Source organism: Oncorhynchus gorbuscha, linkage group LG15, assembly GCF_021184085.1.
Source record: "Oncorhynchus gorbuscha isolate QuinsamMale2020 ecotype Even-year linkage group LG15, OgorEven_v1.0, whole genome shotgun sequence".
NCBI lineage: Eukaryota > Metazoa > Chordata > Actinopteri > Salmoniformes > Salmonidae > Oncorhynchus > Oncorhynchus gorbuscha.
The window spans coordinates 19,408,169-19,432,031 of NC_060187.1; the positions used below are offsets into that span (position 1 = coordinate 19,408,169).

Below are 23,863 nucleotides of genomic sequence, written 5' to 3' on the forward strand. Positions count from 1 at the left end.
TTTTCCAAAGTGTCTGTGTCCCATAGGCTTTTCCAAAGTGTCTCTGTCCCATAGGCTTTTCCAAAGTGTCTCTGTCCCATAGGCTTTTCCAAAGTGTCTGTGTCCCATAGGCTTTTCCAAAGTGTCTGTGTCCCATAGGCTTTTCCAAAGTGTCTCTGTCCCATAGGCTTTTCCAAAGTGTCTGTGTCCCATAGGCTTTTCCAAAGTGTCTCTGTCCCATAGGCTTTTCCAAAGTGTCTGTGTCCCATAGGCTTTTCCAAAGTGTCTGTGTCCCATAGGCTTTTCCAAAGTGTCTCTGTCCCATAGGCTTTTCCAAAGTGTCTGTGTCCCATAGGCTTTTCCAAAGTGTCTCTGTCCCATAGGCTTTTCCAAAGTGTCTGTGTCCCATAGGCTTTTCCAAAGTGTCTCTGTCCCATAGGCTTTTCCAAAGTGTCTGTGTCCCATAGGCTTTTCCAAAGTTTCTGTGTCCCATAGGCTTTTCCAAAGTGTCTCTGTCCCATAGGCTTTTCCAAAGTGTCTGTGTCCCATAGGCTTTTCCAAAGTGTCTCTGTCCCATAGGCTTTTCCAAAGTGTCTGTGTCCCATAGGCTTTTCCAAAGTGTCTGTGTCCCATAGGCTTTTCCAAAGTGTCTCTGTCCCATAGGCTTTTCCAAAGTGTCTGTGTCCCATAGGCTTTTCCAAAGTGTCTCTGTCCCATAGGCTTTTCCAAAGTGTCTCTGTCCCATAGGCTTTTCCAAAGTGTCTGTGTCCCATAGGCTTTTCCAAAGTGTCGCTGTCCCATAGGCTTTTCCAAAGTGTCTGTGTCCCATAGGCTTTTCCAAAGTGTCTGTGTCCCATAGGCTTTTCCAAAGTGTCTCTGTCCCATAGGCTTTTCCAAAGTGTCTGTGTCCCATAGGCTTTTCCAAAGTGTCTCTGTCCCATAGGCTTTTCCAAAGTGTCTGTGTCCCATAGGCTTTTCCAAAGTGTCTGTGTCCCATAGGCTTTTCCAAAGTGTCTCTGTCCCATAGGCTTTTCCAAAGTGTCTGTGTCCCATAGGCTTTTACAAAGTGTCTGTGTCCCATAGGCTTTTCCAAAGTGTCTGTGTCCCATAGTCTTTTCCAAAGTGTCTCTGTCCCATAGGCTTAAGATTCTTCATTTGTTCATTCATATTCCATGTATTCCATTCTGGTCTGGGTGAGCTAGGTGTTAGGCGATGTGATGTAGCATGTGTTTGTGTTGCCTGCATAATGAATGGTGCTGGTGGTTGACTGTGAACACACTAGCTAACAGACTAATGCCGTGCTATCTGTCATATCAGAGCCCAGGTGGAGGGAGGGGTCCTCTGCTCTGTCAGGCTTGGTGTGTTCTTTCTGAGACAGAAGCAACTATGCAGATAAAGACACACACGCAATGTAGAGCTCACACAAAGACACTGCTGTTATCTAGATGGAGTGTGTCTGGTCTGGAGACAAGGCAAACGTCTGTGTGTGTGTATGTATCTGTGAATGTGTGTGTCAGAGGATGACTAAGACAGGAGGGTGAGGATTGTAGGTTGTAAAGCGTGTAATATGTGTGACTCAGTAGATGTGAGTATGTGTGTAAATATTCACTATTTGTTATGGCTGTCTGTCTTACTCTTCCTCTCCTCCTCTTACTCAGCTCTTCCTCGTAGCCCGGGCCCTGTTGATGGCAACCTATCCGCCAGAGTAAGGAAGGGAAGTAGTGACGAAGGAGCTCCATTTCACCTGGCAACCAGCTGCCCTATCCCCAGTGACCTTAAACTGTCAGCCAGCAAAGACTCAGGCCTCTCTATCGCCTCCCAGAGGACCGGAGGTATTACTGCAGTGAGCCCCAAGAGAGGGCCCAGTCAGGACGAACTTACCCAGCTCAGGCGGCTTCTATCTGGGGTCGGCCTGGAACCTCATCTGGAGGACATAACTGACCTCCCAGCCTCCTGTAACGCAGCGAGGGAGATGGAGGGGGATGAAGCTGGGTTAGGGCAGCCTGTGAAGGCCTCTCTTAGCGAGAGGGAGTCAGACATCCTTTATGATGACGAGGTTAGCCCCGAGGCTAGCATTGGCTCGTTCTCCTCTGAGAGCATACCTGAAGCCCAGGGATTGGTCCAGAGTGGAAGTGGATACTTCACCCCCTCCACCCAATCATGGGTGCAGCAGCAGCAGATAGTCGTCAGGGGGCAGGACAGCCCTGTGGATACACTTTCTCTGATTGGTCCAAACACCTTGTCACTTCCAGACATGCCCAATGGGGGGAGCAGCAGCAGAGAGTCAGTGAAGAGAGGAGTGGAGGGAGGGGTGGGGTCGCCTGTACAGACAGACAGTCACACACACGCCTCACACACCACCCATACACCGTTGCCCTCAGGGGAACCTTGCGGGCAGGAGGAGCTTGCCTCGTTAGCCACAGACATTGATGAGTCCATCGAGCAGCTTAACCAGCTGATCCTAGATCTGGACCCCACCTTCATACCTGTTCCCACCCGACACACCCCCCTCCCCCTTGTTCTCTCCACCTCCCTCTACACCAATGGTAACAACCATACGACAACACATGCCAACGCCAGCCAATCAGGTAAGACCATATTAGCAGAGCAGGGTACCATTGATAGAATAGAAACCTGATAGATAGAAACCTGTTGAAATTAAATACCTGTGTGTCTGTTAATTTAATAAATGTATTTGAGATACAGTAGAATCACAAGGAAAGGTACAGTAGAATCACAAAGGTTTATTCCCTTCCATGTTCCAGTCTATTGTCCTCAGTAACAGTAGAATTATCACATTTAGGACGCCTCATCTCACAGAGGCGGGGTTATGGAAGGACATGTAAAGGAAACAGATCAACAGTGGGCTTATACATTACAGCTGTACTGTTAAAGATTTCCATTGTGGAATCCCTCAGAGACATACCATAAAACATCTGTCTGTCTGTCTCTCTGTCTGTCTGGCTGGCTGTCTGTCTGGCTGTCTGTCTGACTGACTGACTCAGTGACTGCCTGACTCAGTGACTGACTGACTCAGTGACTTACTGACTGACTCAGTGACTGACTGACTGACTCAGTGACTGACTGACTGACTCAGTGACTGACTGACTGACTCAGTGACTGACTGACTGACTCAGTGACTGACTGACTCAGCGACTGACTGACTCAGTGACTGACTGACTGACTGACTGACTGACTGACTGACTGACTGACTCAGTGACTGACTGACTGACTGACTCAGTGACTGACTGACTGACTCAGTGACTGACTGACTGACTCATTGACTGACTGACTGACTGACTCAGTGACTGACTGACTGACTGACTGACTGACTGACTGACTGACTCAGTGACTGACTGACTGACTCAGTGACTGACTGACTGACTGACTCAGTGACTGACTGACTGACTGACTCAGTGACTGACTGACTGACTGACTCAGTGACTGACTGACTGACTCAGTGACTGACTGACTGACTGACTGACTGACTGACTCAGTGACTGACTGACTGACTCAGTGACTGACTGACTGACTCATTGACTGACTGACTGACTGACTGACTCAGTGACTGACTGACTGACTGACTGACTCAGGGACTTACTGACTGACTGACTGACTCAGTGACATGATTCCAGATGTCAGGCTAAAGAAAATAAAGTTGTTCCAGTTTTCAGATGTTTAGAGTGGTGCAGGTAAAGAGCTAGGTTTGGACATGTTCTCATAGCAGAGTTCAACACAGACACTTTATACACCTTAATGTAACACTGCCTGGCTGTGAAACTACCCTTCTAACCAAGGAAAGTCTGGCATGGTCCAGGGCTTGTCCACTGTGTTTGCTGAGTGGGTGTAAAAGTTTGCTTAAGCCGGTAATAGATACTTCTATATAAGCAGTTAAATGACAAACTAACATCTTTAACATATTTTTTAAGCGACTGGAAGAAATGTCTTCACAGCCAGGAGTACATGTACTATAGCAGAACCCAATCAAACTTAGCTGTAGTTGTTGCAGGTGGAACTGAACTGTACTGTATGTACTGTGTGTATTGTACTGTACTGTATGTACTGTATGTACTGAACTATATGTACTCTATGTACTGTACTGTATGTACTATACTGTACTGTATGTACTGTATGTGCTGTACTATGTGCTGTGCTGTATATACAGTATTATATGTACTGTACTCTATGTATTGTACTGTACTCTATGTACTGTACTGTATGCACTAGACTGTTCTGTATGTACTGTAATATATGACTATGTACTGTAATGTAAGTACTGTATATTCTATACTGTATATACTGTATATTACTGTATGTACTGTAATGTAAGTACTGTACTGTATGTACTTTAATGTAGGTACTGTACTGTGTACTGTAATGTACTGCATGTACTGTATGTACTGTACTGCATGTACTGTATGCACAATACTGTATGTACTTGTACTGTATGTACTGTATGTACTGTAATATTGGTACTGCATGTACTGTATGTACTGTACTGTATGTACTGCACTGTACTGTGCTCTATGTACTGTACTGTATGTACTGTACTGTACCATATGTACTGTATGTACTGTACTTTACTGTATGTACTGTACTGTATGTACTGTAATATATGTACTGTAATTACTGTACTTTACTGTATGTACTGTGATGTGGCGGCAGGGTAGCATAGTGGTTAGAGCGTTGGACTAGTAACCGAAAGGTTGCAAGTTCGAATCCCCGAGCTGACAAGGTACAAATCTGTCATTCTGCCCCTGAACAGGCAGTTAACCCACTGTTCCTAGGCCGTCATTGAAAATAAGAATTTGTTCTTAACTGATTTGCCTAGTAAAATAAAGGTAAAATAAAAAAATAAAAAAGTGCTATACTGAATGTACTGAATGTACTGAATGTACTGAATGTACTGAAGTATATAATACTGTATTGTATGTATTGTATGTACTGTACTGTATGCACTGTACTGCATATTACTGTATGTACTGCATATTACTGTATGTACTGCATATTACTGCATATTACTGCATATTACTGCATATTACTGTATGTACTGTATGTACTGTATGTACTGTATGTACTGTATGTACTGTATGTACTGTATGTACTGTATGTACTGTACTGTACTGTACTGTACTGTACTGTACTGTACTGTACTGTACTGTACTGTATGTACTGTATGTACTGTACTGTATACTGTGCTGTACTGTACTGTACTGTACTGTACTGTACTGTACTGTACTGTACTGTACTGTACTGTACTGTACTGTACTGTATACATACTCTACTGTATGTACTGTATGTTTCAGGACAAGGGGATATTGTGACAACTAAGTGATACTGTAAAGGTAAAAAAATGAACGTTGACTTCCAGTCATACAGTATAATAATATAATATATGCCATTTAGCAGACGCTTTTATCCAAAGCGACTTACAGTCATGTGTGCATACATTCTACGTATGGGTGGTCCCGGGGATCGAACCCACTACCCTGGCGTTACAAGCGCCATGCTCTACCAACTGAGCTACACAGGACCACAGTATGATCAGTGAGGGGTTTGTTCCTCTACCTTCCTAGCTACCCCCTGCTAGTTCTGTCCGGTGTGTTTATTTCAAGTTTATTTGTCATGTGCACATGATACAGAAGGCGTAAAACAGTACAGTGAAATGCTTTCTTAAAAGCTCTTTCCCAACGATGCAATATTCAATATCAAGATTAGAGAAATAATATAAAGAGGTGAATATGAGCAGCACAAGGGCTACATTACAAGAACAGGAGTGAAGTTAAGCATGTACATCAGAGCAACTTGATCAGTTGGACCCAGTCCCAGACAGATGGAATAGAAACATCTTGAATAATTTGGGAATCGAGCATAAAGTCTGTGTGTGTCGGTATCTACCATAGAGAGTAATCACACATTCCCAAATCCAGTTCAGGTGTTTTGGAAACCCTGCACTCCAGGGAAGACCTGCTCCGATTACAGAATGACGGTAATTCCAGACACCCTTCCGAACACCCCACTGAGGGCCTCACAGTAATTCACCGTGATTCATATCGCCATGGCAGCCAGATTCTTGTCGCGATGACAGCAAGCTTTGAAGTGATGCAGAGGAAGTGAGACACCATTGAGTAGTAATGAACATGCCCCACCCACCTGAGGATGGATTTTTCAGACATCTAATTCCTGTGTTTGAGGGGTGCAAAATCCTATTGTCACTTAAATCTTGCAGGGTTGATTGCTTTAATTTGACTCCTATGACTCTTGTATACTTTTATTGCTTGTGCCTGTTGTTTTTCCCCGTTAACATTACTAATGCAGAAATGTTGTAATGACCTTTCCAAACAGTAATGGCTGAAATAGGCTCAAAGGAATATATTGTCTTTCTGTTGAATCTATAAGAACACTAAAGCTTCGTCTGGGATTTAAAGCACCGTCTCAACACTTACATCACTAGAAAAGAAATGGGTGCACATTTTTGGTGGTGTTAAAAAAGGTCATATTTTAATACAGTTGAAATGTTTACACATTAGTTGCGCTGAAATGAAAGCAACTTCCGAATATGAACACTTAGATTATAGTTATGTAATTTAGAGCCAAGCGTGTTGATTTCAGTTCAGGTGACTGCAGGTAGTGTAGACAGAGCAGGTAGAGTAATAATAATAATAATATATGCCATTTAGCAGACGCTTTTATCCAAAGCGACTTACAGTCATGTGTGCATACATTCTACGTATGGGTGGTCCCGGGGATCGAACCCACTACCCTGGCGTTACAAGCGCCATGCTCTACCAACTGAGCTACAGAAGGACAGACAGAGCAGGTAGAGTAGACAGAGCAGGTAGAGTAGGTAGTGTAGACAGAGCAGGTAGAGTAGACAGAGCAGGTAGTGTAGACAGAGCAGGTAGAGTAGACAGAGCAGGTAGAGTAGACAGAGCAGGTAGAGTAGACAGAGCAGGTAGAGTAGACAGAGCAGGTAGTATAGACAGAGCAGGTAGTGTAGACAGAGCAGGTAGAGTAGACAGAGCAGGTAGAGTAGACAGAGAAGGTAGAGTAGGCAGAGCAGGTAGAGTAGGTAGAGTAGACAGAGCAGGTAGTGTAGACAGAGCAGGTAGAGTAGACAGAGCAGGTAGAGTAGGTAGTGTAGACAGAGCAGGTAGAGTAGACAGAGCAGGTAGAGTAGGCAGAGCAGGTAGAGTAGGTAGAGTAGACAGAGCAGGTAGTGTAGACAGAGCAGGTAGAGTAGACAGAGCAGGTAGAGTAGACAGAGCAGGTAGTGTAGACAGAGCAGGTGGTGTAGACAGAGTAGGTAGTGTAGACAGAGCAGGTAGAGTAGACAGAGCAGGTAGAGTAGGTAGTGTAGACAGAGCAGGTAGTGTAGACAGAGCAGGTAGAGTAGACAGAGCAGGTAGAGTAGACAGAGCAGGTAGAGTAGGCAGAGCAGGTAGAGTAGGTAGTGTAGACAGAGCAGGTAGAGTAGACAGAGCAGGTAGTGTAGACAGAGCAGGTAGAGTAGACAGAGCAGGTAGTGTAGACAGAGCAGGTAGTGTAGACAGAGCAGGTAGAGTAGGTAGTGTAGACAGAGCAGGTAGAGTAGACAGAGCAGGTAGAGTAGGTAGTGTAGACAGAGCAGGTAGAGTAGACAGAGCAGGTAGAGTAGACAGAGCAGGTAGTGTAGACAGAGCAGGTAGAGTAGACAGAGCAGGTAGTGTAGACAGAGCAGGTAGTGTAGACAGAGCAGGTAGAGTAGACAGAGTAGGTAGAGTAGACAGAGCAGGTAGTATAGACAGAGCAGGTAGAGTAGGTAGTGTAGACAGAGCAGGTAGAGTAGACAGAGCAGGTAGAGTAGACAGAGCAGGTAGAGTAGGTAGTGTAGACAGAGCAGGTAGTGTAGACAGAGCAGGTAGTGTAGACAGAGCAGGTAGAGTAGACAGAGCAGGTAGAGTAGACAGAGCAGGTAGTGTAGACAGAGCAGGTAGAGTAGACAGAGCAGGTAGTGTAGACAGAGCAGGTAGTGTAGACAGAGCAGGTAGAGTAGACAGAGTAGGTAGAGTAGACAGAGCAGGTAGTATAGACAGAGCAGGTAGAGTAGGTAGTGTAGACAGAGCAGGTAGAGTAGACAGAGCAGGTAGAGTAGACAGAGCAGGTAGAGTAGGTAGTGTAGACAGAGCAGGTAGTGTAGACAGAGCAGGTAGTGTAGACAGAGCAGGTAGAGTAGACAGAGCAGGTAGAGTAGACAGAGCAGGTAGAGTAGGCAGAGCAGGTAGAGTAGGTAGTGTAGACAGAGCAGGTAGAGTAGACAGAGCAGATAGTGTAGACAGAGCAGGTAGAGTAGACAGAGCAGGTAGTGTAGACAGAGCAGGTAGAATGGACAGACCAGGTAGAGTAGACAGAGCAGGTAGTGTAGACAGAGCAGGTAGTGTAGACAGAGCAGGTAGAGTAGGTAGTGTAGACAGAGCAGGTAGAGTAGACAGAGCAGGTAGAGTAGGTAGTGTAGACAGAGCAGGTAGAGTAGACAGAGCAGGTAGAGTAGACAGAGCAGATAGTGTAGACAGAGCAGGTAGAGTAGACAGAGCAGGTAGTGTAGACAGAGCAGGTAGAGTAGACAGAGCAGGTAGTGTAGACAGAGCAGGTAGAGTAGACAGAGCAGGTAGAGTAGGCAGAGCAGGTAGAGTAGACAGAGCAGGTAGTATAGACAGAGCAGGTAGAGTAGGTAGTGTAGACAGAGCAGGTAGAGTAGACAGAGCAGGTAGAGTAGACAGATCAGGTAGTGTAGACAGAGCAGGTAGAGTAGACAGAGCAGGTAGTGTAGACAGAGCAGGTAGTGTAGACAGAGCAGGTAGAGTAGACAGAGCAGGTAGAGTAGACAGAGCAGGTAGTATAGACAGAGCAGGTAGAGTAGGTAGTGTAGACAGAGCAGGTAGTGTAGACAGAGCAGGTAGAGTAGACAGAGCAGGTAGAGTAGGCAGAGCAGGTAGAGTAGGTAGCGTAGACAGAGCAGGTAGAGTAGACAGAGCAGATAGTGTAGACAGAGCAGGTAGAGTAGACAGAGCAGGTAGAGTAGGCAGAGCAGGTAGAGTAGACAGAGCAGGTAGTGTAGACAGAGCAGGTAGAGTAGACAGAGCAGGTAGAGTAGACAGAGCAGGTAGTATAGACAGAGCAGGTAGAGTAGGTAGTGTAGACAGAGCAGGTAGTGTAGACAGAGCAGGTACAGTAGACAGAGCAGGTAGAGTAGACAGAGCAGGTAGAGTAGACAGAGCAGGTAGAGTAGACAGAGCAGGTAGAGTAGGTAGTGTAGACAGAGCAGGTAGAGTAGACAGCAGATAGTGTAGACAGAGCAGGTAGAGTAGACAGAGCAGGTAGTGTAGACAGAGCAGGTAGAGTAGACAGAGCAGGTAGAGTAGACAGAGCAGGTAGAGTAGACAGAGCAGGTGGAGTAGACAGAGCAGGTAGTGTAGACAGAGCAGGTAGTGTAGACAGAGCAGGTAGAGTAGACAGAGCAGGTAGAGTAGGCAGAGCAGGTAGAGTAGGTAGTGTAGACAGAGCAGGTAGAGTAGACAGAGCAGATAGTGTAGACAGAGCAGGTAGAGTAGACAGAGCAGGTAGAGTAGAACGAGCAGGTAGGGTAGACAGAGCAGGTAGAGTAGGCAGAGCAGGTAGAGTAGGTGGTGTAGACAGAGCAGGTAGAGTAGACAGAGCAGATAGTGTAGACAGAGCAGGTAGAGTAGACAGAGCAGGTAGAGTAGAACGAGCAGGTAGAGTAGGCAGAGCAGGTGGAGTAGACAGAGCAGGTAGGGTAGACAGAGCAGATAGTGTAGACAGAGCAGGTAGAGTAGACAGAGCAGGTAGAGTAGAACGAGCAGGTAGAGTAGACAGAGCAGGTAGAGTAGACAGAGCAGGTAGTGTAGACAGAGCAGGTAGTGTAGACAGAGCAGGTAGAGTAGACAGAGCAGATAGTGTAGACAGAGCAGGTAGAGTATACAGAGCAGGTAGTGTAGACAGAGCAGGTAGAGTAGACAGAGCAGATAGTGTAGACAGAGCAGGTAGAGTAGACAGAGCAGGTAGTGTAGACAGAGCAGGTAGAGTAGACAGAGCAGGTAGTGTAGACAGAGCAGGTAGTGTAGACAGAGCAGGTAGAGTAGGTAGTGTAGACAGAGCAGGTAGAGTAGACAGAGCAGGTAGAGTAGGTAGTGTAGACAGAGCAGGTAGAGTAGACAGAGCAGGTAGTGTAGACAGAGCAGGTAGTGTAGACAGAGCAGGTAGAGTAGACAGAGCAGGTAGAGTAGACAGAGCAGGTAGAGTAGGCAGAGCAGGTAGTGTAGACAGAGCAGGTAGAGTAGACAGAGCAGGTAGTGTAGACAGAGCAGGTAGAGTAGACAGAGCAGGTAGAGCAGGTAGAGTAGGTAGTGTAGACAGAGCAGGTAGTGTAGTCAGAGCAGGTAGTGTAGACAGAGCAGGTAGAGTAGACAGAGCAGGTAGTGTAGACAGAGCAGGTAGAGTAGACAGAGCAGGTAGAGTAGACAGAGCAGGTAGAGTAGGCAGAGCAGGTAGAGTAGGTAGTGTAGACAGAGCAGGTAGAGTAGACAGAGCAGATAGTGTAGACAGAGCAGGTAGAGTAGACAGAGCAGGTAGAGTAGGCAGAGCAGGTAGAGTAGACAGAGCAGGTAGTGTAGACAGACCAGGTAGAGTAGACAGAGCAGGTAGAGTAGACAGAGCAGGTAGTATAGACAGAGCAGGTAGAGTAGGTAGTGTAGACAGAGCAGGTAGTGTAGACAGAGCAGGTAGAGTAGACAGAGCAGGTAGAGTAGGTAGTGTAGACAGAGCAGGTAGTGTAGACAGAGCAGGTAGAGTAGACAGAGCAGGTAGAGTAGGCAGAACAGGTAGAGTAGGTATTGTAGACAGAGCAGGTAGAGTAGACAGAGCAGATAGTGTAGACAGAGCAGGTAGTGTAGACAGAGCAGGTAGAGTAGACAGAGCAGGTAGAGTAGACAGAGCAGGTAGAGTAGACAGAGCAGGTAGTGTAGACAGAGCAGGTAGAGTAGACAGAGCAGGTAGAGTAGGCAGAGCAGGTAGAGTAATGTAAATGTAAATGTAATGTTAAATGTAGAGTAGGTAGTGTAGACAGAGCAGGTAGAGTAGAACGAGCAGGTAGGGTAGACAGAGCAGGTAGAGTAGGCAGAGCAGGTAGAGTAGGTAGTGTAGACAGAGCAGGTAGAGTAGACAGAGCAGATAGTGTAGACAGAGCAGGTAGAGTAGACAGAGCAGGTAGAGTAGACAGAGCAGGTAGAGTAGGTAGTGTAGACAGAGCAGGTAGAGTAGGCAGAGCAGGTAGAGTAGACAGAGCAGGTAGAGTAGACAGAGCAGGTAGAGTAGGTAGTGTAGACAGAGCAGGTAGAGTAGACAGAGCAGGTAGAGTAGACAGAGCAGGTAGTGTAGAACGAGCAGGTAGGGTAGACAGAGTAGGTAGTGTAGATAGAGCAGGTAGAGTAGATAGAGCAGGTAGTGTAGACAGAGCAGGTAGAGTAGACAGAGCAGGTAGTGTATAACGAGCAGGTAGTGTAGACAGAGTAGGTAGTGTAGACAGAGCAGGTAGAGTAGACAGAGCAGGTAGTGTAGACAGAGTAGGTAGTGTAGACAGAGCAGGTAGAGTAGACAGAGCAGGTAGTGTAGACAGAGCAGGTAGAGTAGACAGAGCACTGTACTGTATGTGCTGTATGTTCTGTACTGTATGTACTGTAATGTATGTACTGTATGTTATGTTTGTACTGTATGTACTGTAATGTATGTACTGTATGTACTGTATATATTGTATGTACTGTACTGTATGTGTTATTTGTACTGTACTGTATGTGCCATATGTACTGTACTGTATGTATTGTGCTGTACTGTATGGGTGGGACATGTGTGTTGCTACTCAATGGCATCTCCCTTCCTCTGCATCACTTCAAAGCTTGCTGTCATTGTGATATGAATCTGGCTGCCATGGCGATATGAATCACTGTGAGTTACTGTGAGGCCCTCAGTGGGGTGTTCGGAAGGGTGTCTGGAATTACCGTCATTCTGTAATCGGAGCAGTTCTTCCCTGGAGTGCAGGGTTTCCAAAACACCTGAACTGGATTTGGGAATGTGTGTTTACTCTCTATGGTAGATACCGACACACACAGTCTTTATGCTAGATTCCCAAACATTTCCAGATGTTCCTATTCCATCTGTCTGGGACTGGGTTCAACTGATCAAGTTGCTCTGATGTACATGCTTAACTTCACTCCTGTTCTTGCAATGTAGCCCTTGTGCTGCTCATATTCTTCTCTCTCTATCTCACCTCTCTCCTCTGTCACACCCACTCTCTCCCCATTCTCCTCAAGTTATTTTTCCTACAGTGCGGTCAGTTATTGTTGTTGTTAGTGGTGGAGGTGGTGTGGCTGAGGAGATTGATTTGTGTGGTGTTTTCTAAAGGGAACAGATATTACGTCTTCTGAGGATGGTTGAGGTTTGATAATAATTACATAACACTGTTACTGGGTTCACCACACACCGTATTGTTGTTCTGGTAAAACTGGGTGTTGGACAGTTGTGATGTCTGTGGTTTAGTTCGTTTTGAAATCTTGACAAATGGCGCCGATAGAGAGGGCAGCCGAGCTTCTAGAACCTAAGAAATTTTGCAGTATTTTGTTTTTTTATGTGTTCTTTTATACATTATTAGGACAGAACGTTTTTGTTATTACATATAGCCGGGAAGAACTTTTGTATATCAGAGCGGTGGTAACTCACCAGCATTACCAGTATTACGACCAGGTATACGACCAGGTACGACTTTCCCAAATCGGATACTTTGTTCATACCCCCCAGGGCAATTGAACTGATTCCAGAGGCTGACCCAAAACATTGCCGGCAGAGAAGAGGTACTCAGAGTGGACTTCTAGTCTGTCTCAGGAGGTGCGCACACCACCCACCGCTTCTGAGTATATTACTCACTAATGTTCAGTCTGGATAATAAAGTTGACGAGCTGAGGGCAAGGATTTCCTTCCAGAGAGACATCAGTGATTGTAACGTACTCTGTTTCACGGAAACATGGCTCTCTCAGGATATACTGTCTGAGTCCTTACAGCCAGTTGGGTTCTCAGTTCATTGCGCAGACAGGAATAAATATCTCTCTGGGAAGAAGGAGTGTGGGGGTGTATGTTTCATGATTAACTACTTATGTGATTGTGATAATATACAGGAACTCAAGTCTTTGTACCGAGTACGCTGAGAGTCGGGAAGCAAGTTCAGGGAGTGAGTGTTTTAAGAAATAAAGGCAACTAAATACAAAACAAGAAACACAAACAATGCACAGACATGACACTGGAAGAGAAACAATAACGCCTGGGGAAGGAACCAAAGGGAGGGACATATATAGGGAAGGTAATCAGGGAAGTGATGGAGTCCAGGTGAGTCTGATGACACACAGGTGTGCGTAATGATGGTGACAGATATGCACCATAACGAACAGCCTGGTGACCTAGAAGCCGGAGAGGGAGCACACATGACAGTCCTTTTGTTCACCCGACTTTGAATAGCTCACAATCAAATGCCGACTGTATTACCTCCCATGATAATTATCTTTGGTTATAGTCACAGCCTTTAAAACACAGAGACAAAGTGGAGTCGCAATTCAATGTCTCAAACATGAGACGTTAGTGGCAGGGTCTACAGACAATCACGGACTACAAACGGAAAACTAGCCACGTCAAGGACACCGACATCTTGCTTCTGGAAAAGCTAAACACATTCTTCGCCCACTTTGAGGATAACACAGTGCCACCGATGTGGCCTGCTACCAAGGACTGTGGGCTCTCCTTCTCCGTAGCCGGTATGAGTAAGACATTTAAGAGTGTGAACACTTGCAAAGCTGCCAGCCCAGATGGAATCCCTAGCTGCGTCCTCAGAGCATGCGCAGAGCAGCTGGCTGGTGTGTTTGTGGACATATTCAATCTCTCCTTATCCCAGTCTGCTGTACCCACGTGCTTCAGGATGGCCACCATTGTTCCTGTACTCAAATCAAATGTATTTATATAGCCCTTCGTACATCAGCTGATATCTCAAAGTGCTGTACAGAAACTCAGCCTAAAACCCCAAACGGCAAGCAATGCAGATGTAGAAGCACGGTGGCTTGGAAAAACTCCAAAAAAAGGCCAAAACCTAGGAAGAAACCTAGAGAGGAAACAGGCTATGGGGTGGCCAGTCCTCTTCTAGCTGTGCTGGGTGGAGATTATAACAGAACATGGCCAAGATGTTCAAATGTTCATAAATGACCAGCATGGTCAAGTAATAATAATCACAGGCAGAACAGTTGAAACTGGAGCAGCAGCACGGCCAGGTGGACTGGGGACAGCAAGGAGTCATCATGCCCGGTAGTCCTGAGGCATGGTCCTTGGGCTCAGGACCTCCGAGAAAGAGAAAGAACGAGAGAATTAGAGAGCGCATACTTAAATTCACACAGGACGCCAGGAGAAGTACTCCAGATATAACAAACGGACCCTAGCCCCCAACACATAAACTACTGCAGCATAAATACTGAAAGCTGAGACAGGAGGGGTCAGGAGACACTGTGGCCCCATCCGATGACACCCCCGGACAGGGCCAAACAGGAAGGATATAACCCCACCCACTTTGCCACAGCCCCCACACCACTAGAGGGAAATCTTCAACCACCAACTTACCATCCTGAGACAAGGCTTAGTATAGCCCACAAAGATCTCCGCCACGGCACAACCCAAGGGGGGGTCCCAACCCAGACAGGAAGATCACATCAGTGACTCAACCCACTCAAGTGACGCACCCCTCCTAGGGACGGTATGAAAGAGCCCTAGTAAGCCAGTGACTCAGCCCCTGTAATAGGGTTAGTGGCAGAGAATCCCAGTGGAAAGAGGGTAGCCGGCCAGGCAGAGACAGCAAGGGCGGTTCGTTGCTCCAGAGCCTTTCCGTTCACCTTCACACTCCTGGGCCAGACTACACTCAATCTACACTCAATCATTTGACCCACTGAAGAGATGAGTCTTCAGTAAAGACTTAAAGGTTGAGACCGAGTTTGCGTCTCTCACATGGGTAAGGCAGACCATTCCATAAAAATGGAGCTCTATAGGAGAAAGCCCTGCCTCCAGCTGTTGCTTAGAAATTTTAGGGACAATTAGGAGGCCTGCGTCTTGTGACCGAAGCGTATGTGTAGGTATGTACGGCAGGACCAAATCAGAGAGATCGGTAGGAGCAAGCCCATGTAATGCTTTGTAGGTTAGCAGTAAAACCTTGAAATCAGCCCTTGACTTGACCTGAAGCCAGTGTAGGGAGGCTAGCACTGGAGTAATATGATCCAATATTTTGGTTCTAGTCAGGATTCTAGCAGCCGTATTTAGCACTAACTGAAGGTTATTTAGTGCTTTATCCGGGTAGCCGGAAAGTAGAGCATTGCAGTAGTCTAACCTAGATGTCACAAAAGCATGAAATAATTTTTCTGCATCATTTTTCGACAGAAAGTTTCTGATTTTTGCAATGTTACGTAGATGGAAAAAAGCTGTCATTGAAACGGTCTTGATATGTTCTTCAAAAGAGAGATCAGGATCCAGAGTAACGGCGAGGTCCTTCACAGTTTTATTTGAGACGATGTACAACCATTAAGATTAATTGTCAGATTCAACAGAAGATCTCTTTGTTCCTTGGGACCTAGAACAAGCATCTCTGTTTTGTCCGAGTTTAAACGTAGAAAGTTTGCAGCCATCCACTTCCTTATGTCTGAAACACATGCTTCTAGCGAGGGCAATTTTGGGGCTTCACCATGTTTCATTGAAATGTACAGCTGTATGTCATCCGCATAGCAGTGAAAGTTAACATTATGTTTTCGAATGACATCCCCAAGAGGTAAAATATATAGTGAAAACAATAGTGGTCCTAAAATGGAACCTTGAGGAACACCGACATTTACAGTTGATTTGTCAGAGGACAAACCATTCACAGAGACAAACTGATATCTTTCTGACAGATAAGATCTTAACCAGGCCAGAACTTGCCCGTGTAGACCAATTTGGGTTTCCATTCTCTCCAAAAGAATGTGGTGATCGATGGTATCAAAGCAGCACTAAGGTCTCGGAGCACGAGGACAGATGCAGAGCCTCGGTCTGACGCCATTAAAAGGTAACTTACCACCTTCGAAAGTACAGTCTCAGTGCTATGATGGGGTCTAAAACCAGACTGAATCATTTCGTATACATTTTTTGTCTTCAGGAAGGCAGTGAGTTGCTGCGCAACAGCCTTTTCTAAAAAATTTGAGAGGAATGGAAGATTTGATATAGGCCGATAGTTTTTTATATTTTCTGGGTTAAGGTTTGGCTTTTTCAAGAGAGGCTTTATTACTGCCACTTTTAGTGAGTTTGGTACACATCCGGTGGATAGAGAGCCGTTTATTATGTTCAACATAGGAGGGCCAAGCACAGGAGCAGCTCTTTCAGTAGTTTAGTTGGAATAGGGTCCAGTATGCAGCTTGAAGGTTTAGAGGCCATGATATAGTACTAAAACAAGAATGTAAAAGTAACTGAACTAAATGACTATCACCCCGTAGCACTCATTTCTGTCATCATGAAGTGCTTTGAAGGACTAGTCAAGGATCATATCACCTCTACCTTACTTGACATCCTAGACCCACATCAATCTGCTGACTGTAGACGATGCAATCGCCATCGCACTGCACTCTGCCCTATCCCACTAGGACAAGAAGAATACCTATGTAAGAATGCTGTTCATTAATTATAGCTCAGCATTCAACACCATAGTACCCTCCAAGCTCATCATTAAGCTCAAATGCCTGGGTCTGAACCCCACCCTGTGCAACTGGGTCCTGGACTTCCTGATGGGCCGCCCCCAGGTGGTGAAGGTAGGAAACAACAAATCCACTTTGCTGATCCTCAACACTGGGGCCCCACAAGGGTGTGTACTCAGCCCCCTCCTGTACTCACTGTTCACCCAAAACTGCACAACAGTAGTAGGCTGTATTACCAACAATGACGATACAGCCTACAGGGAAGAGGTGAGGGCTCTGGGAGTGTGGTGCCAGGAAAATAACCTCTCACTCAATGTCAACAAAACAAAGACGGTGATTGAAGACTTCAGAAAACAGCAGAGGGAGCACCCCCCTATCCACATCGACGGGATCTCAGTGGAGAAGGTGGAAAGCTTCAAGTTCCTCTGCGTACACATCACTGACAAGCTGAAATGGTCCACCCACACAGACAGTGGGGTGAAGAAGGCACAGCAGCCTATCATCCAGAAGGCAAGGTCAGTACAGGTGCATCAAAGCTGGGACCGAGAGACTGAAAAACAGCTTCTACCTAAAGGCCATCAGACTGTTAAATAGCCATCAATAGCACATTAGACGGGCGGCAGGTAGCCTAGTGGTTAGAGCGTTGGACTAGAAACCGAAAGGTTGCAAGATCGAATCCTCGAGCTGACAAGGTAGAAATCTGGCATTCTGCCCCTGAACAAGGCAGTTAACCCACTGTTCCTAGGCCGTCATTGAAAATAAGAATTTGTTCTAAACTGACTTGCCAGTTAAATAAAGGTAAAATAAATTGACTTGATTGACGTGAAATTTCATAAATGGAACACTGGTCAATTGAATAATGTTTACATATTTTGCAATACTCTTATGTATCTCTTATGTATATAGTGTATTCTATTCTACTGTATCTTAGTCTATAACATCGCTCTAACATTGCTTGTCCATGTATTTATATATTCTCAATTCCATTCCTTTACTTAGATTTATATGTATTGTGTGTATTGTTGTGAAATTGTTAGATATTACTTATTAGATATTATTGCCCTGTTGGAGCCAGAAACACAAGCATTTCGCTACTCAATAACACGTGTATGTGACCAATACAATATTATTTGTTATAGAGGTCAGTTGGAGGCTCTGAGTCTTCAGCTTCTCTCAGCTCTCTAATATATGTGGAATATCAATTCATACTCTCGCTGTCTGTTTCTTCCTCTCTCTCCCTCTCTCTCTCTCTGTCTTTCTCTGAATTTCTCACCCACTCGTTTTATATTTCTCTGCCTCTCTCTTTTCAGGCTGGAAGCACAGACAGGACAGTGATGTCACTGATTACCCAGGATTCTACAGTCCTGGTTGGGGCGGAGCCCAGACATTCCAGAACTCTCCGATCAACAGGCCCAACCTATCTCCCTCCCAGGTCCACACACACACACATGAACACAAACACACACACAGGCGCACGCACGCACGCACGCACGCACGCACGCACGCACGCACGCACGCACGCACGCACGCACACACACACACACACACACACACACACACACACACACACACACACACACACACACACACACAGCAGCACCCCAACCTACGGCCCACCCAGGTACACAACCATACCCTCTACCAGCCCATACTGGTTACTCAACAACTGTTATACCACATACATACTCAGTAGTCATTACGCTAGGAGTTTTTTCCCTGATCATGATCATGCGGTTAGTAAAAACAACTGGTTATGTTCATGATTAATCTACCTTAAAAATACCTGTCTTCGTTCATGGTTAAAATACCTTAAAAACACCTGTCTTTGTTCATGGTTAATATACCTTAAAAACACCTGGCTTTGTTCATGGTTAATATACCTTAAAAACACCTGTCTTTGTTCATGGTTAATATACCTTAAAAACACCTGGCTTTGTTCATGGTTAATATACTTTAAAAATACCTGTCTTCGTTCATGGTTAAAATACCTTAAAAACACCTGTCTTTGTTCATGGTTAATATACCTTAAAACACCTGTCTTTGTTCATGGTTAATATACTTTAAAAATACCTGTCTTTGTTCATGGTTAATATACCTTAAAAACACCTGTCTTTGTTCATGGTTAATATACCTTAAAAACACCTGGCTTTGTTCATGGTTAATATACTTTAAAAATACCTGTCTTCGTTCATGGTTAAAATACCTTAAAAACACCTGTCTTTGTTCATGGTTAATATACCTTAAAACACCTGGCTTTGTTCATGGTTAATATACCTTAAAAACACCTGTCTTTGTTCATGGTTAATATACTTTAAAAACACCTGTCTTTGTTCATGGTTAATATACTTTTAAAACACCTGGCTTTGTTCATGGTTAAAATACCTTAAAAACACCTGTCTTTGTTCATGGTTAATATACCTTAAAAACACCTGGCGCTATGTTCATGGTTAATCTACCTTAAAAACACCTGGCGCTATGTTCATGGTTAATATACCTTAAAAACACCTGTCTTTGTTCATGGTTAATATACCTTAAAAACACCTGGCGCTATGTTCATGGTTAATCTACCTTAAAAATACCTGGTTTTGTTCATGGTTAATATACCTTTAAAAACACCTGGCGCTATGTTCATGGTTAATATACCTTAAAAACACCTGGCGCTATGTTCATGGTTAATCTACTTTAAAAACACCTGGCTTTGTTCATGGTTAATATACCTTAAAAACACCTGGCGCTATGTTCATGGTTAATCTACTTTAAAAACACCTGGCGCTATGTTCATGGTTAATCTACCTTAAAAACACCTGGCTTTGTTCATAGTTAATATACCTTAAAAACACCTTGCTTTGTTCATGGTTAATCTACCTTAAAACACCTGGCTTTGTTCATGGTTAATCTACTTTAAAACACCTGGCTTTGTTCATGGTTAATCTACCTTAAAAACACCTGGCTTTGTTCATGGTTAATCTACCTTAAAACACCTGGCTTTGTTCATGGTTAATCTACCTTAAAACACCTGGCTTTGTCCATGGTTAATCTACCTTAAACACCTGGCTTTGTTCATGGTTAATCTACCTTAAAACACCTGGCTTTGTTCATGGTTAATCTACCTTAAATCACCTGGCTTTGTTCATGGTTAATCTACCTTAAAAACCCCTGGCTTTGTTCATGGTTAATCTACCTTAAAACACCTGGCTTTGTTCATGGTTAATCTACCTTAAAACACCCGGCTTTGTTCATGGTTAATCTACCTTAAAACACCTGGCTTTGTTCATGGTTAATCTACCTTAAAACACCTGGCTTTGTTCATGGTTAATCTACCTTAAAACACCTGGCTTTGTTCATGGTTAATCTACTTTAAAACACCTGGCTTTGTTCATGGTTAATCTACCTTAAAAACACCTGGCTTTGTTCATGGTTAATCTACCTTAAAACACCTGACTTTGTTCATGGTTAATCTACCTTAAAACACCTGGCTTTGTTCATGGTTAATATACCTTAAAAACACCTGTCTTTGTTCATGGTTAATCTACCTTAAAACACCTGGGTTTGTTCATGGTTAATCTACTTTAAAAACACCTGGCTTTGTTCATGGTTAATCTACTTTAAAAACACCTGGCTTTGTTCATGGTTAATCTACTTTAAAAACACCTGGTTTTGTTCATGGTTAATCTACCTTAAAAACACCTGGCTTTGTTCATGGTTAATCTACTTTAAAAACACCTGGCTCTATGTTCATGGTTAATCTACTTTAAAAACACCTGGCTCTATGTTCATGGTTAATCTACTTTAAAAACACCTGGCTTTGTTCATAGTTAATATACCTTAAAAACACCTGGCGCTATGTTCATGGTTAATCTACCTTAAAAACACCTGGCTTTGTTCATGGTTAATTTACTTTAAAAATACCTGTCTTTGTTCATGGTTAATATACCTTAAAAACACCTGTCTTTGTTCATGGTTAATCTACTTTGAAAACACCTGGCTTTGATCATGGTTAATCTACTTTAAAAACACCTGTCTTTGTTCATGGTTAATCTACTTTAAAAACAACTGGCGCTATGTTCATGGTTAATCTACTTTAAAAACACCTGGCTTTGATCATGGTTAATATACCTTAAAAACAGCTGGTGCTATGTTCATGGATAATCTACCTTAAAAACACCTGGTTTTGTTCATGGTTAATCTACCTTAAAAAGACCTGGCTTTGTTCATGGTTAATCTACTTTAAAAACACCTGGCTCTATGTTCATGGTTAATCTACTTTAAAAACACCTGGCTCTATGTTCATGGTTAATCTACTTTAAAAACACCTGGCTTTGTTCATGGTTAATCTACCTTAAAACACCTGGCTTTGTTCATGGTTAATCTACCTTAAAACACCTGGCTTTGTTCATGGTTAATATACCTTAAAAACACCTGTCTTTGTTCATGGTTAATCTACCTTAAAACACCTGGGTTTGTTCATGGTTAATCTACTTTAAAAACACCTGGCTTTGTTCATGGTTAATCTACCTTAAAAACACCTGGCTTTGTTCATGGTTAATCTACTTTAAAAACACCTGGTTTTGTTCATGGTTAATCTACCTTAAAAACACCTGGCTTTGTTCATGGTTAATCTACTTTAAAAACACCTGGCTCTATGTTCATGGTTAATCTACTTTAAAAACACCTGGCTCTATGTTCATGGTTAATCTACTTTAAAAACACCTGGCTTTGTTCATAGTTAATATACCTTAAAAACACCTGGCGCTATGTTCATGGTTAATCTACCTTAAAAACACCTGGCTTTGTTCATGGTTAATTTACTTTAAAAATACCTGTCTTTGTTCATGGTTAATATACCCTAAAAACACCTGTCTTTGTTCATGGTTAATCTACTTTGAAAACACCTGGCTTTGATCATGGTTAATCTACTTTAAAAACACCTGTCTTTGTTCATGGTTAATCTACTTTAAAAACACCTGGCGCTATGTTCATGGTTAATCTACTTTAAAAACACCTGGCTTTGATCATGGTTAATATACCTTAAAAACAGCTGGTGCTATGTTCATGGATAATCTACCTTAAAAACACCTGGTTTTGTTCATGGTTAATCTACCTTAAAAAGACCTGGCTTTGTTCATGGTTAATCTACTTTAAAAACACCTGGCTCTATGTTCATGGTTAATCTACTTTAAAAACACCTTGCTCTATGTTCATGGTTAATCTACTTTAAAAACACCTGGCTTTGTTCATGGTTAATCTACTTTAAAAACACCTGGCTTTGTTCATGGTTAATCTACTTTAAAAATACCTGTCTTTGTTCATGGTTAATATACCTTAAAAACACCTGGCGCTATGTTCATGGTTAATCTACCTTAAAAATACCTGGTTTTGTTCATGGTTAATATACCTTTAAAAACACCTGGCGCTATGTTCATGGTTAATCTACTTTGAAAACACCTGGCTTTGATCATGGTTAATCTACTTTGAAAACACCTGGCTTTGATCATGGTTAATCTACTTTAAAAACACCTGGCTTTGTTCATGGTTAACATACCTTAAAAACACCTGGCTATGTTCATGGTTTATCTACTTTAAAAACACCTGGCTATGTTCATGGTTTAGCTACTTTAAAAACACCTGGCTATGTTCATGGTTTATCTACTTTAAAAACACCTGGCTATGTTCATGGTTTATCTACTTTAAAAACACCTGGCTATGTTCATGGTTTATCTACTTTAAACACCTGCTGCTATGTTCATGGTTTATCTACTTTAAACACCTGCCGCTATGTTCAAGGTTTATCTACTTTAAAAACACCTGGCTATGTTCATGGTTTATCTACTTTAAAACACCTGGCTATGTTCATGGTTTATCTACTTTAAACACCTGCCGCTATGTTCATGGTTAATCTACTTTAAACACCTGGCGCTATGTTCATGGTTTATCTACTTTAAACACCTGGCGCTATGTTCATGGTTTATCTACTTTAAAAACACCTGGCTATGTTCATGGTTTATCTACTTTAAAAACACCTGCCGCTATGTTCATGGTTAATCTACTTTAAAAACACCTGCCGCTATGTTCATAGTTTATCTACTTTAAACACCTGGCTATGTTCATGGTTTATCTACTTTAAACACCTGCCGCTATGTTCATGGTTTATCTACTTTAAAAACACCTGGCTATGTTCATGGTTTATCTACTTTAAAAAAACCTGGCTATGTTCATGGTTTATCTACTTTAAAAACACCTGGCTATGTTCATGGTTTAGCTACTTTAAAAACACCTGGCTATGTTCATGGTTTATCTACTTTAAAAACACCTGGCTATGTTCATGGTTTATCTACTTTAAAAACACCTGGCTATGTTCATGGTTTATCTACTTTAAACACCTGCTGCTATGTTCATGGTTTATCTACTTTAAACACCTGCCGCTATGTTCAAGGTTTATCTACTTTAAAAACACCTGGCTATGTTCATGGTTTATCTACTTTAAAACACCTGGCTATGTTCATGGTTTATCTACTTTAAACACCTGCCGCTATGTTCATGGTTAATCTACTTTAAACACCTGGCGCTATGTTCATGGTTTATCTACTTTAAACACCTGGCGCTATGTTCATGGTTTATCTACTTTAAAAACACCTGGCTATGTTCATGGTTTATCTACTTTAAAAACACCTGCCGCTATGTTCATGGTTAATCTACTTTAAAAACACCTGCCGCTATGTTCATAGTTTATCTACTTTAAACACCTGGCTATGTTCATGGTTTATCTACTTTAAACACCTGCCGCTATGTTCATGGTTTATCTACTTTAAAAACACCTGGCTATGTTCATGGTTTATCTACTTTAAACACCTGTCTTTGTTCATGGTTAATCTACTTTGAAAACACCTGGCTTTGATCATGGTTAATCTACTTTAAAAACACCTGTCTTTGTTCATGGTTAATCTACTTTAAAAACAACTGGCGCTATGTTCATGGTTAATCTACTTTAAAAACACCTGGCTTTGATCATGGTTAATATACCTTAAAAACAGCTGGTGCTATGTTCATGGATAATCTACCTTAAAAACACCTGGTTTTGTTCATGGTTAATCTACCTT

The 23,863-nt window shown here is 43.2% G+C and overlaps 1 protein-coding gene across 3 annotated transcripts in view; it reads left to right on the forward strand.

Moving 5' to 3' along the window:
* si:ch211-191a24.3 (tensin-3) overlaps positions 1 to 23,863 on the forward strand; it is a 145,130-nt gene that overhangs the window by 57,309 nt on the left and 63,958 nt on the right. For all 3 annotated transcript variants that reach the window (XM_046300322.1, XM_046300321.1, XM_046300323.1), the window contains 2 exons: positions 1,638 to 2,567; positions 18,077 to 18,198. In XM_046300322.1, the coding sequence (XP_046156278.1) occupies positions 1,638 to 2,567; positions 18,077 to 18,198 (1,052 nt within the window). The remainder of the gene's footprint in view (positions 1 to 1,637; positions 2,568 to 18,076; positions 18,199 to 23,863) is intronic.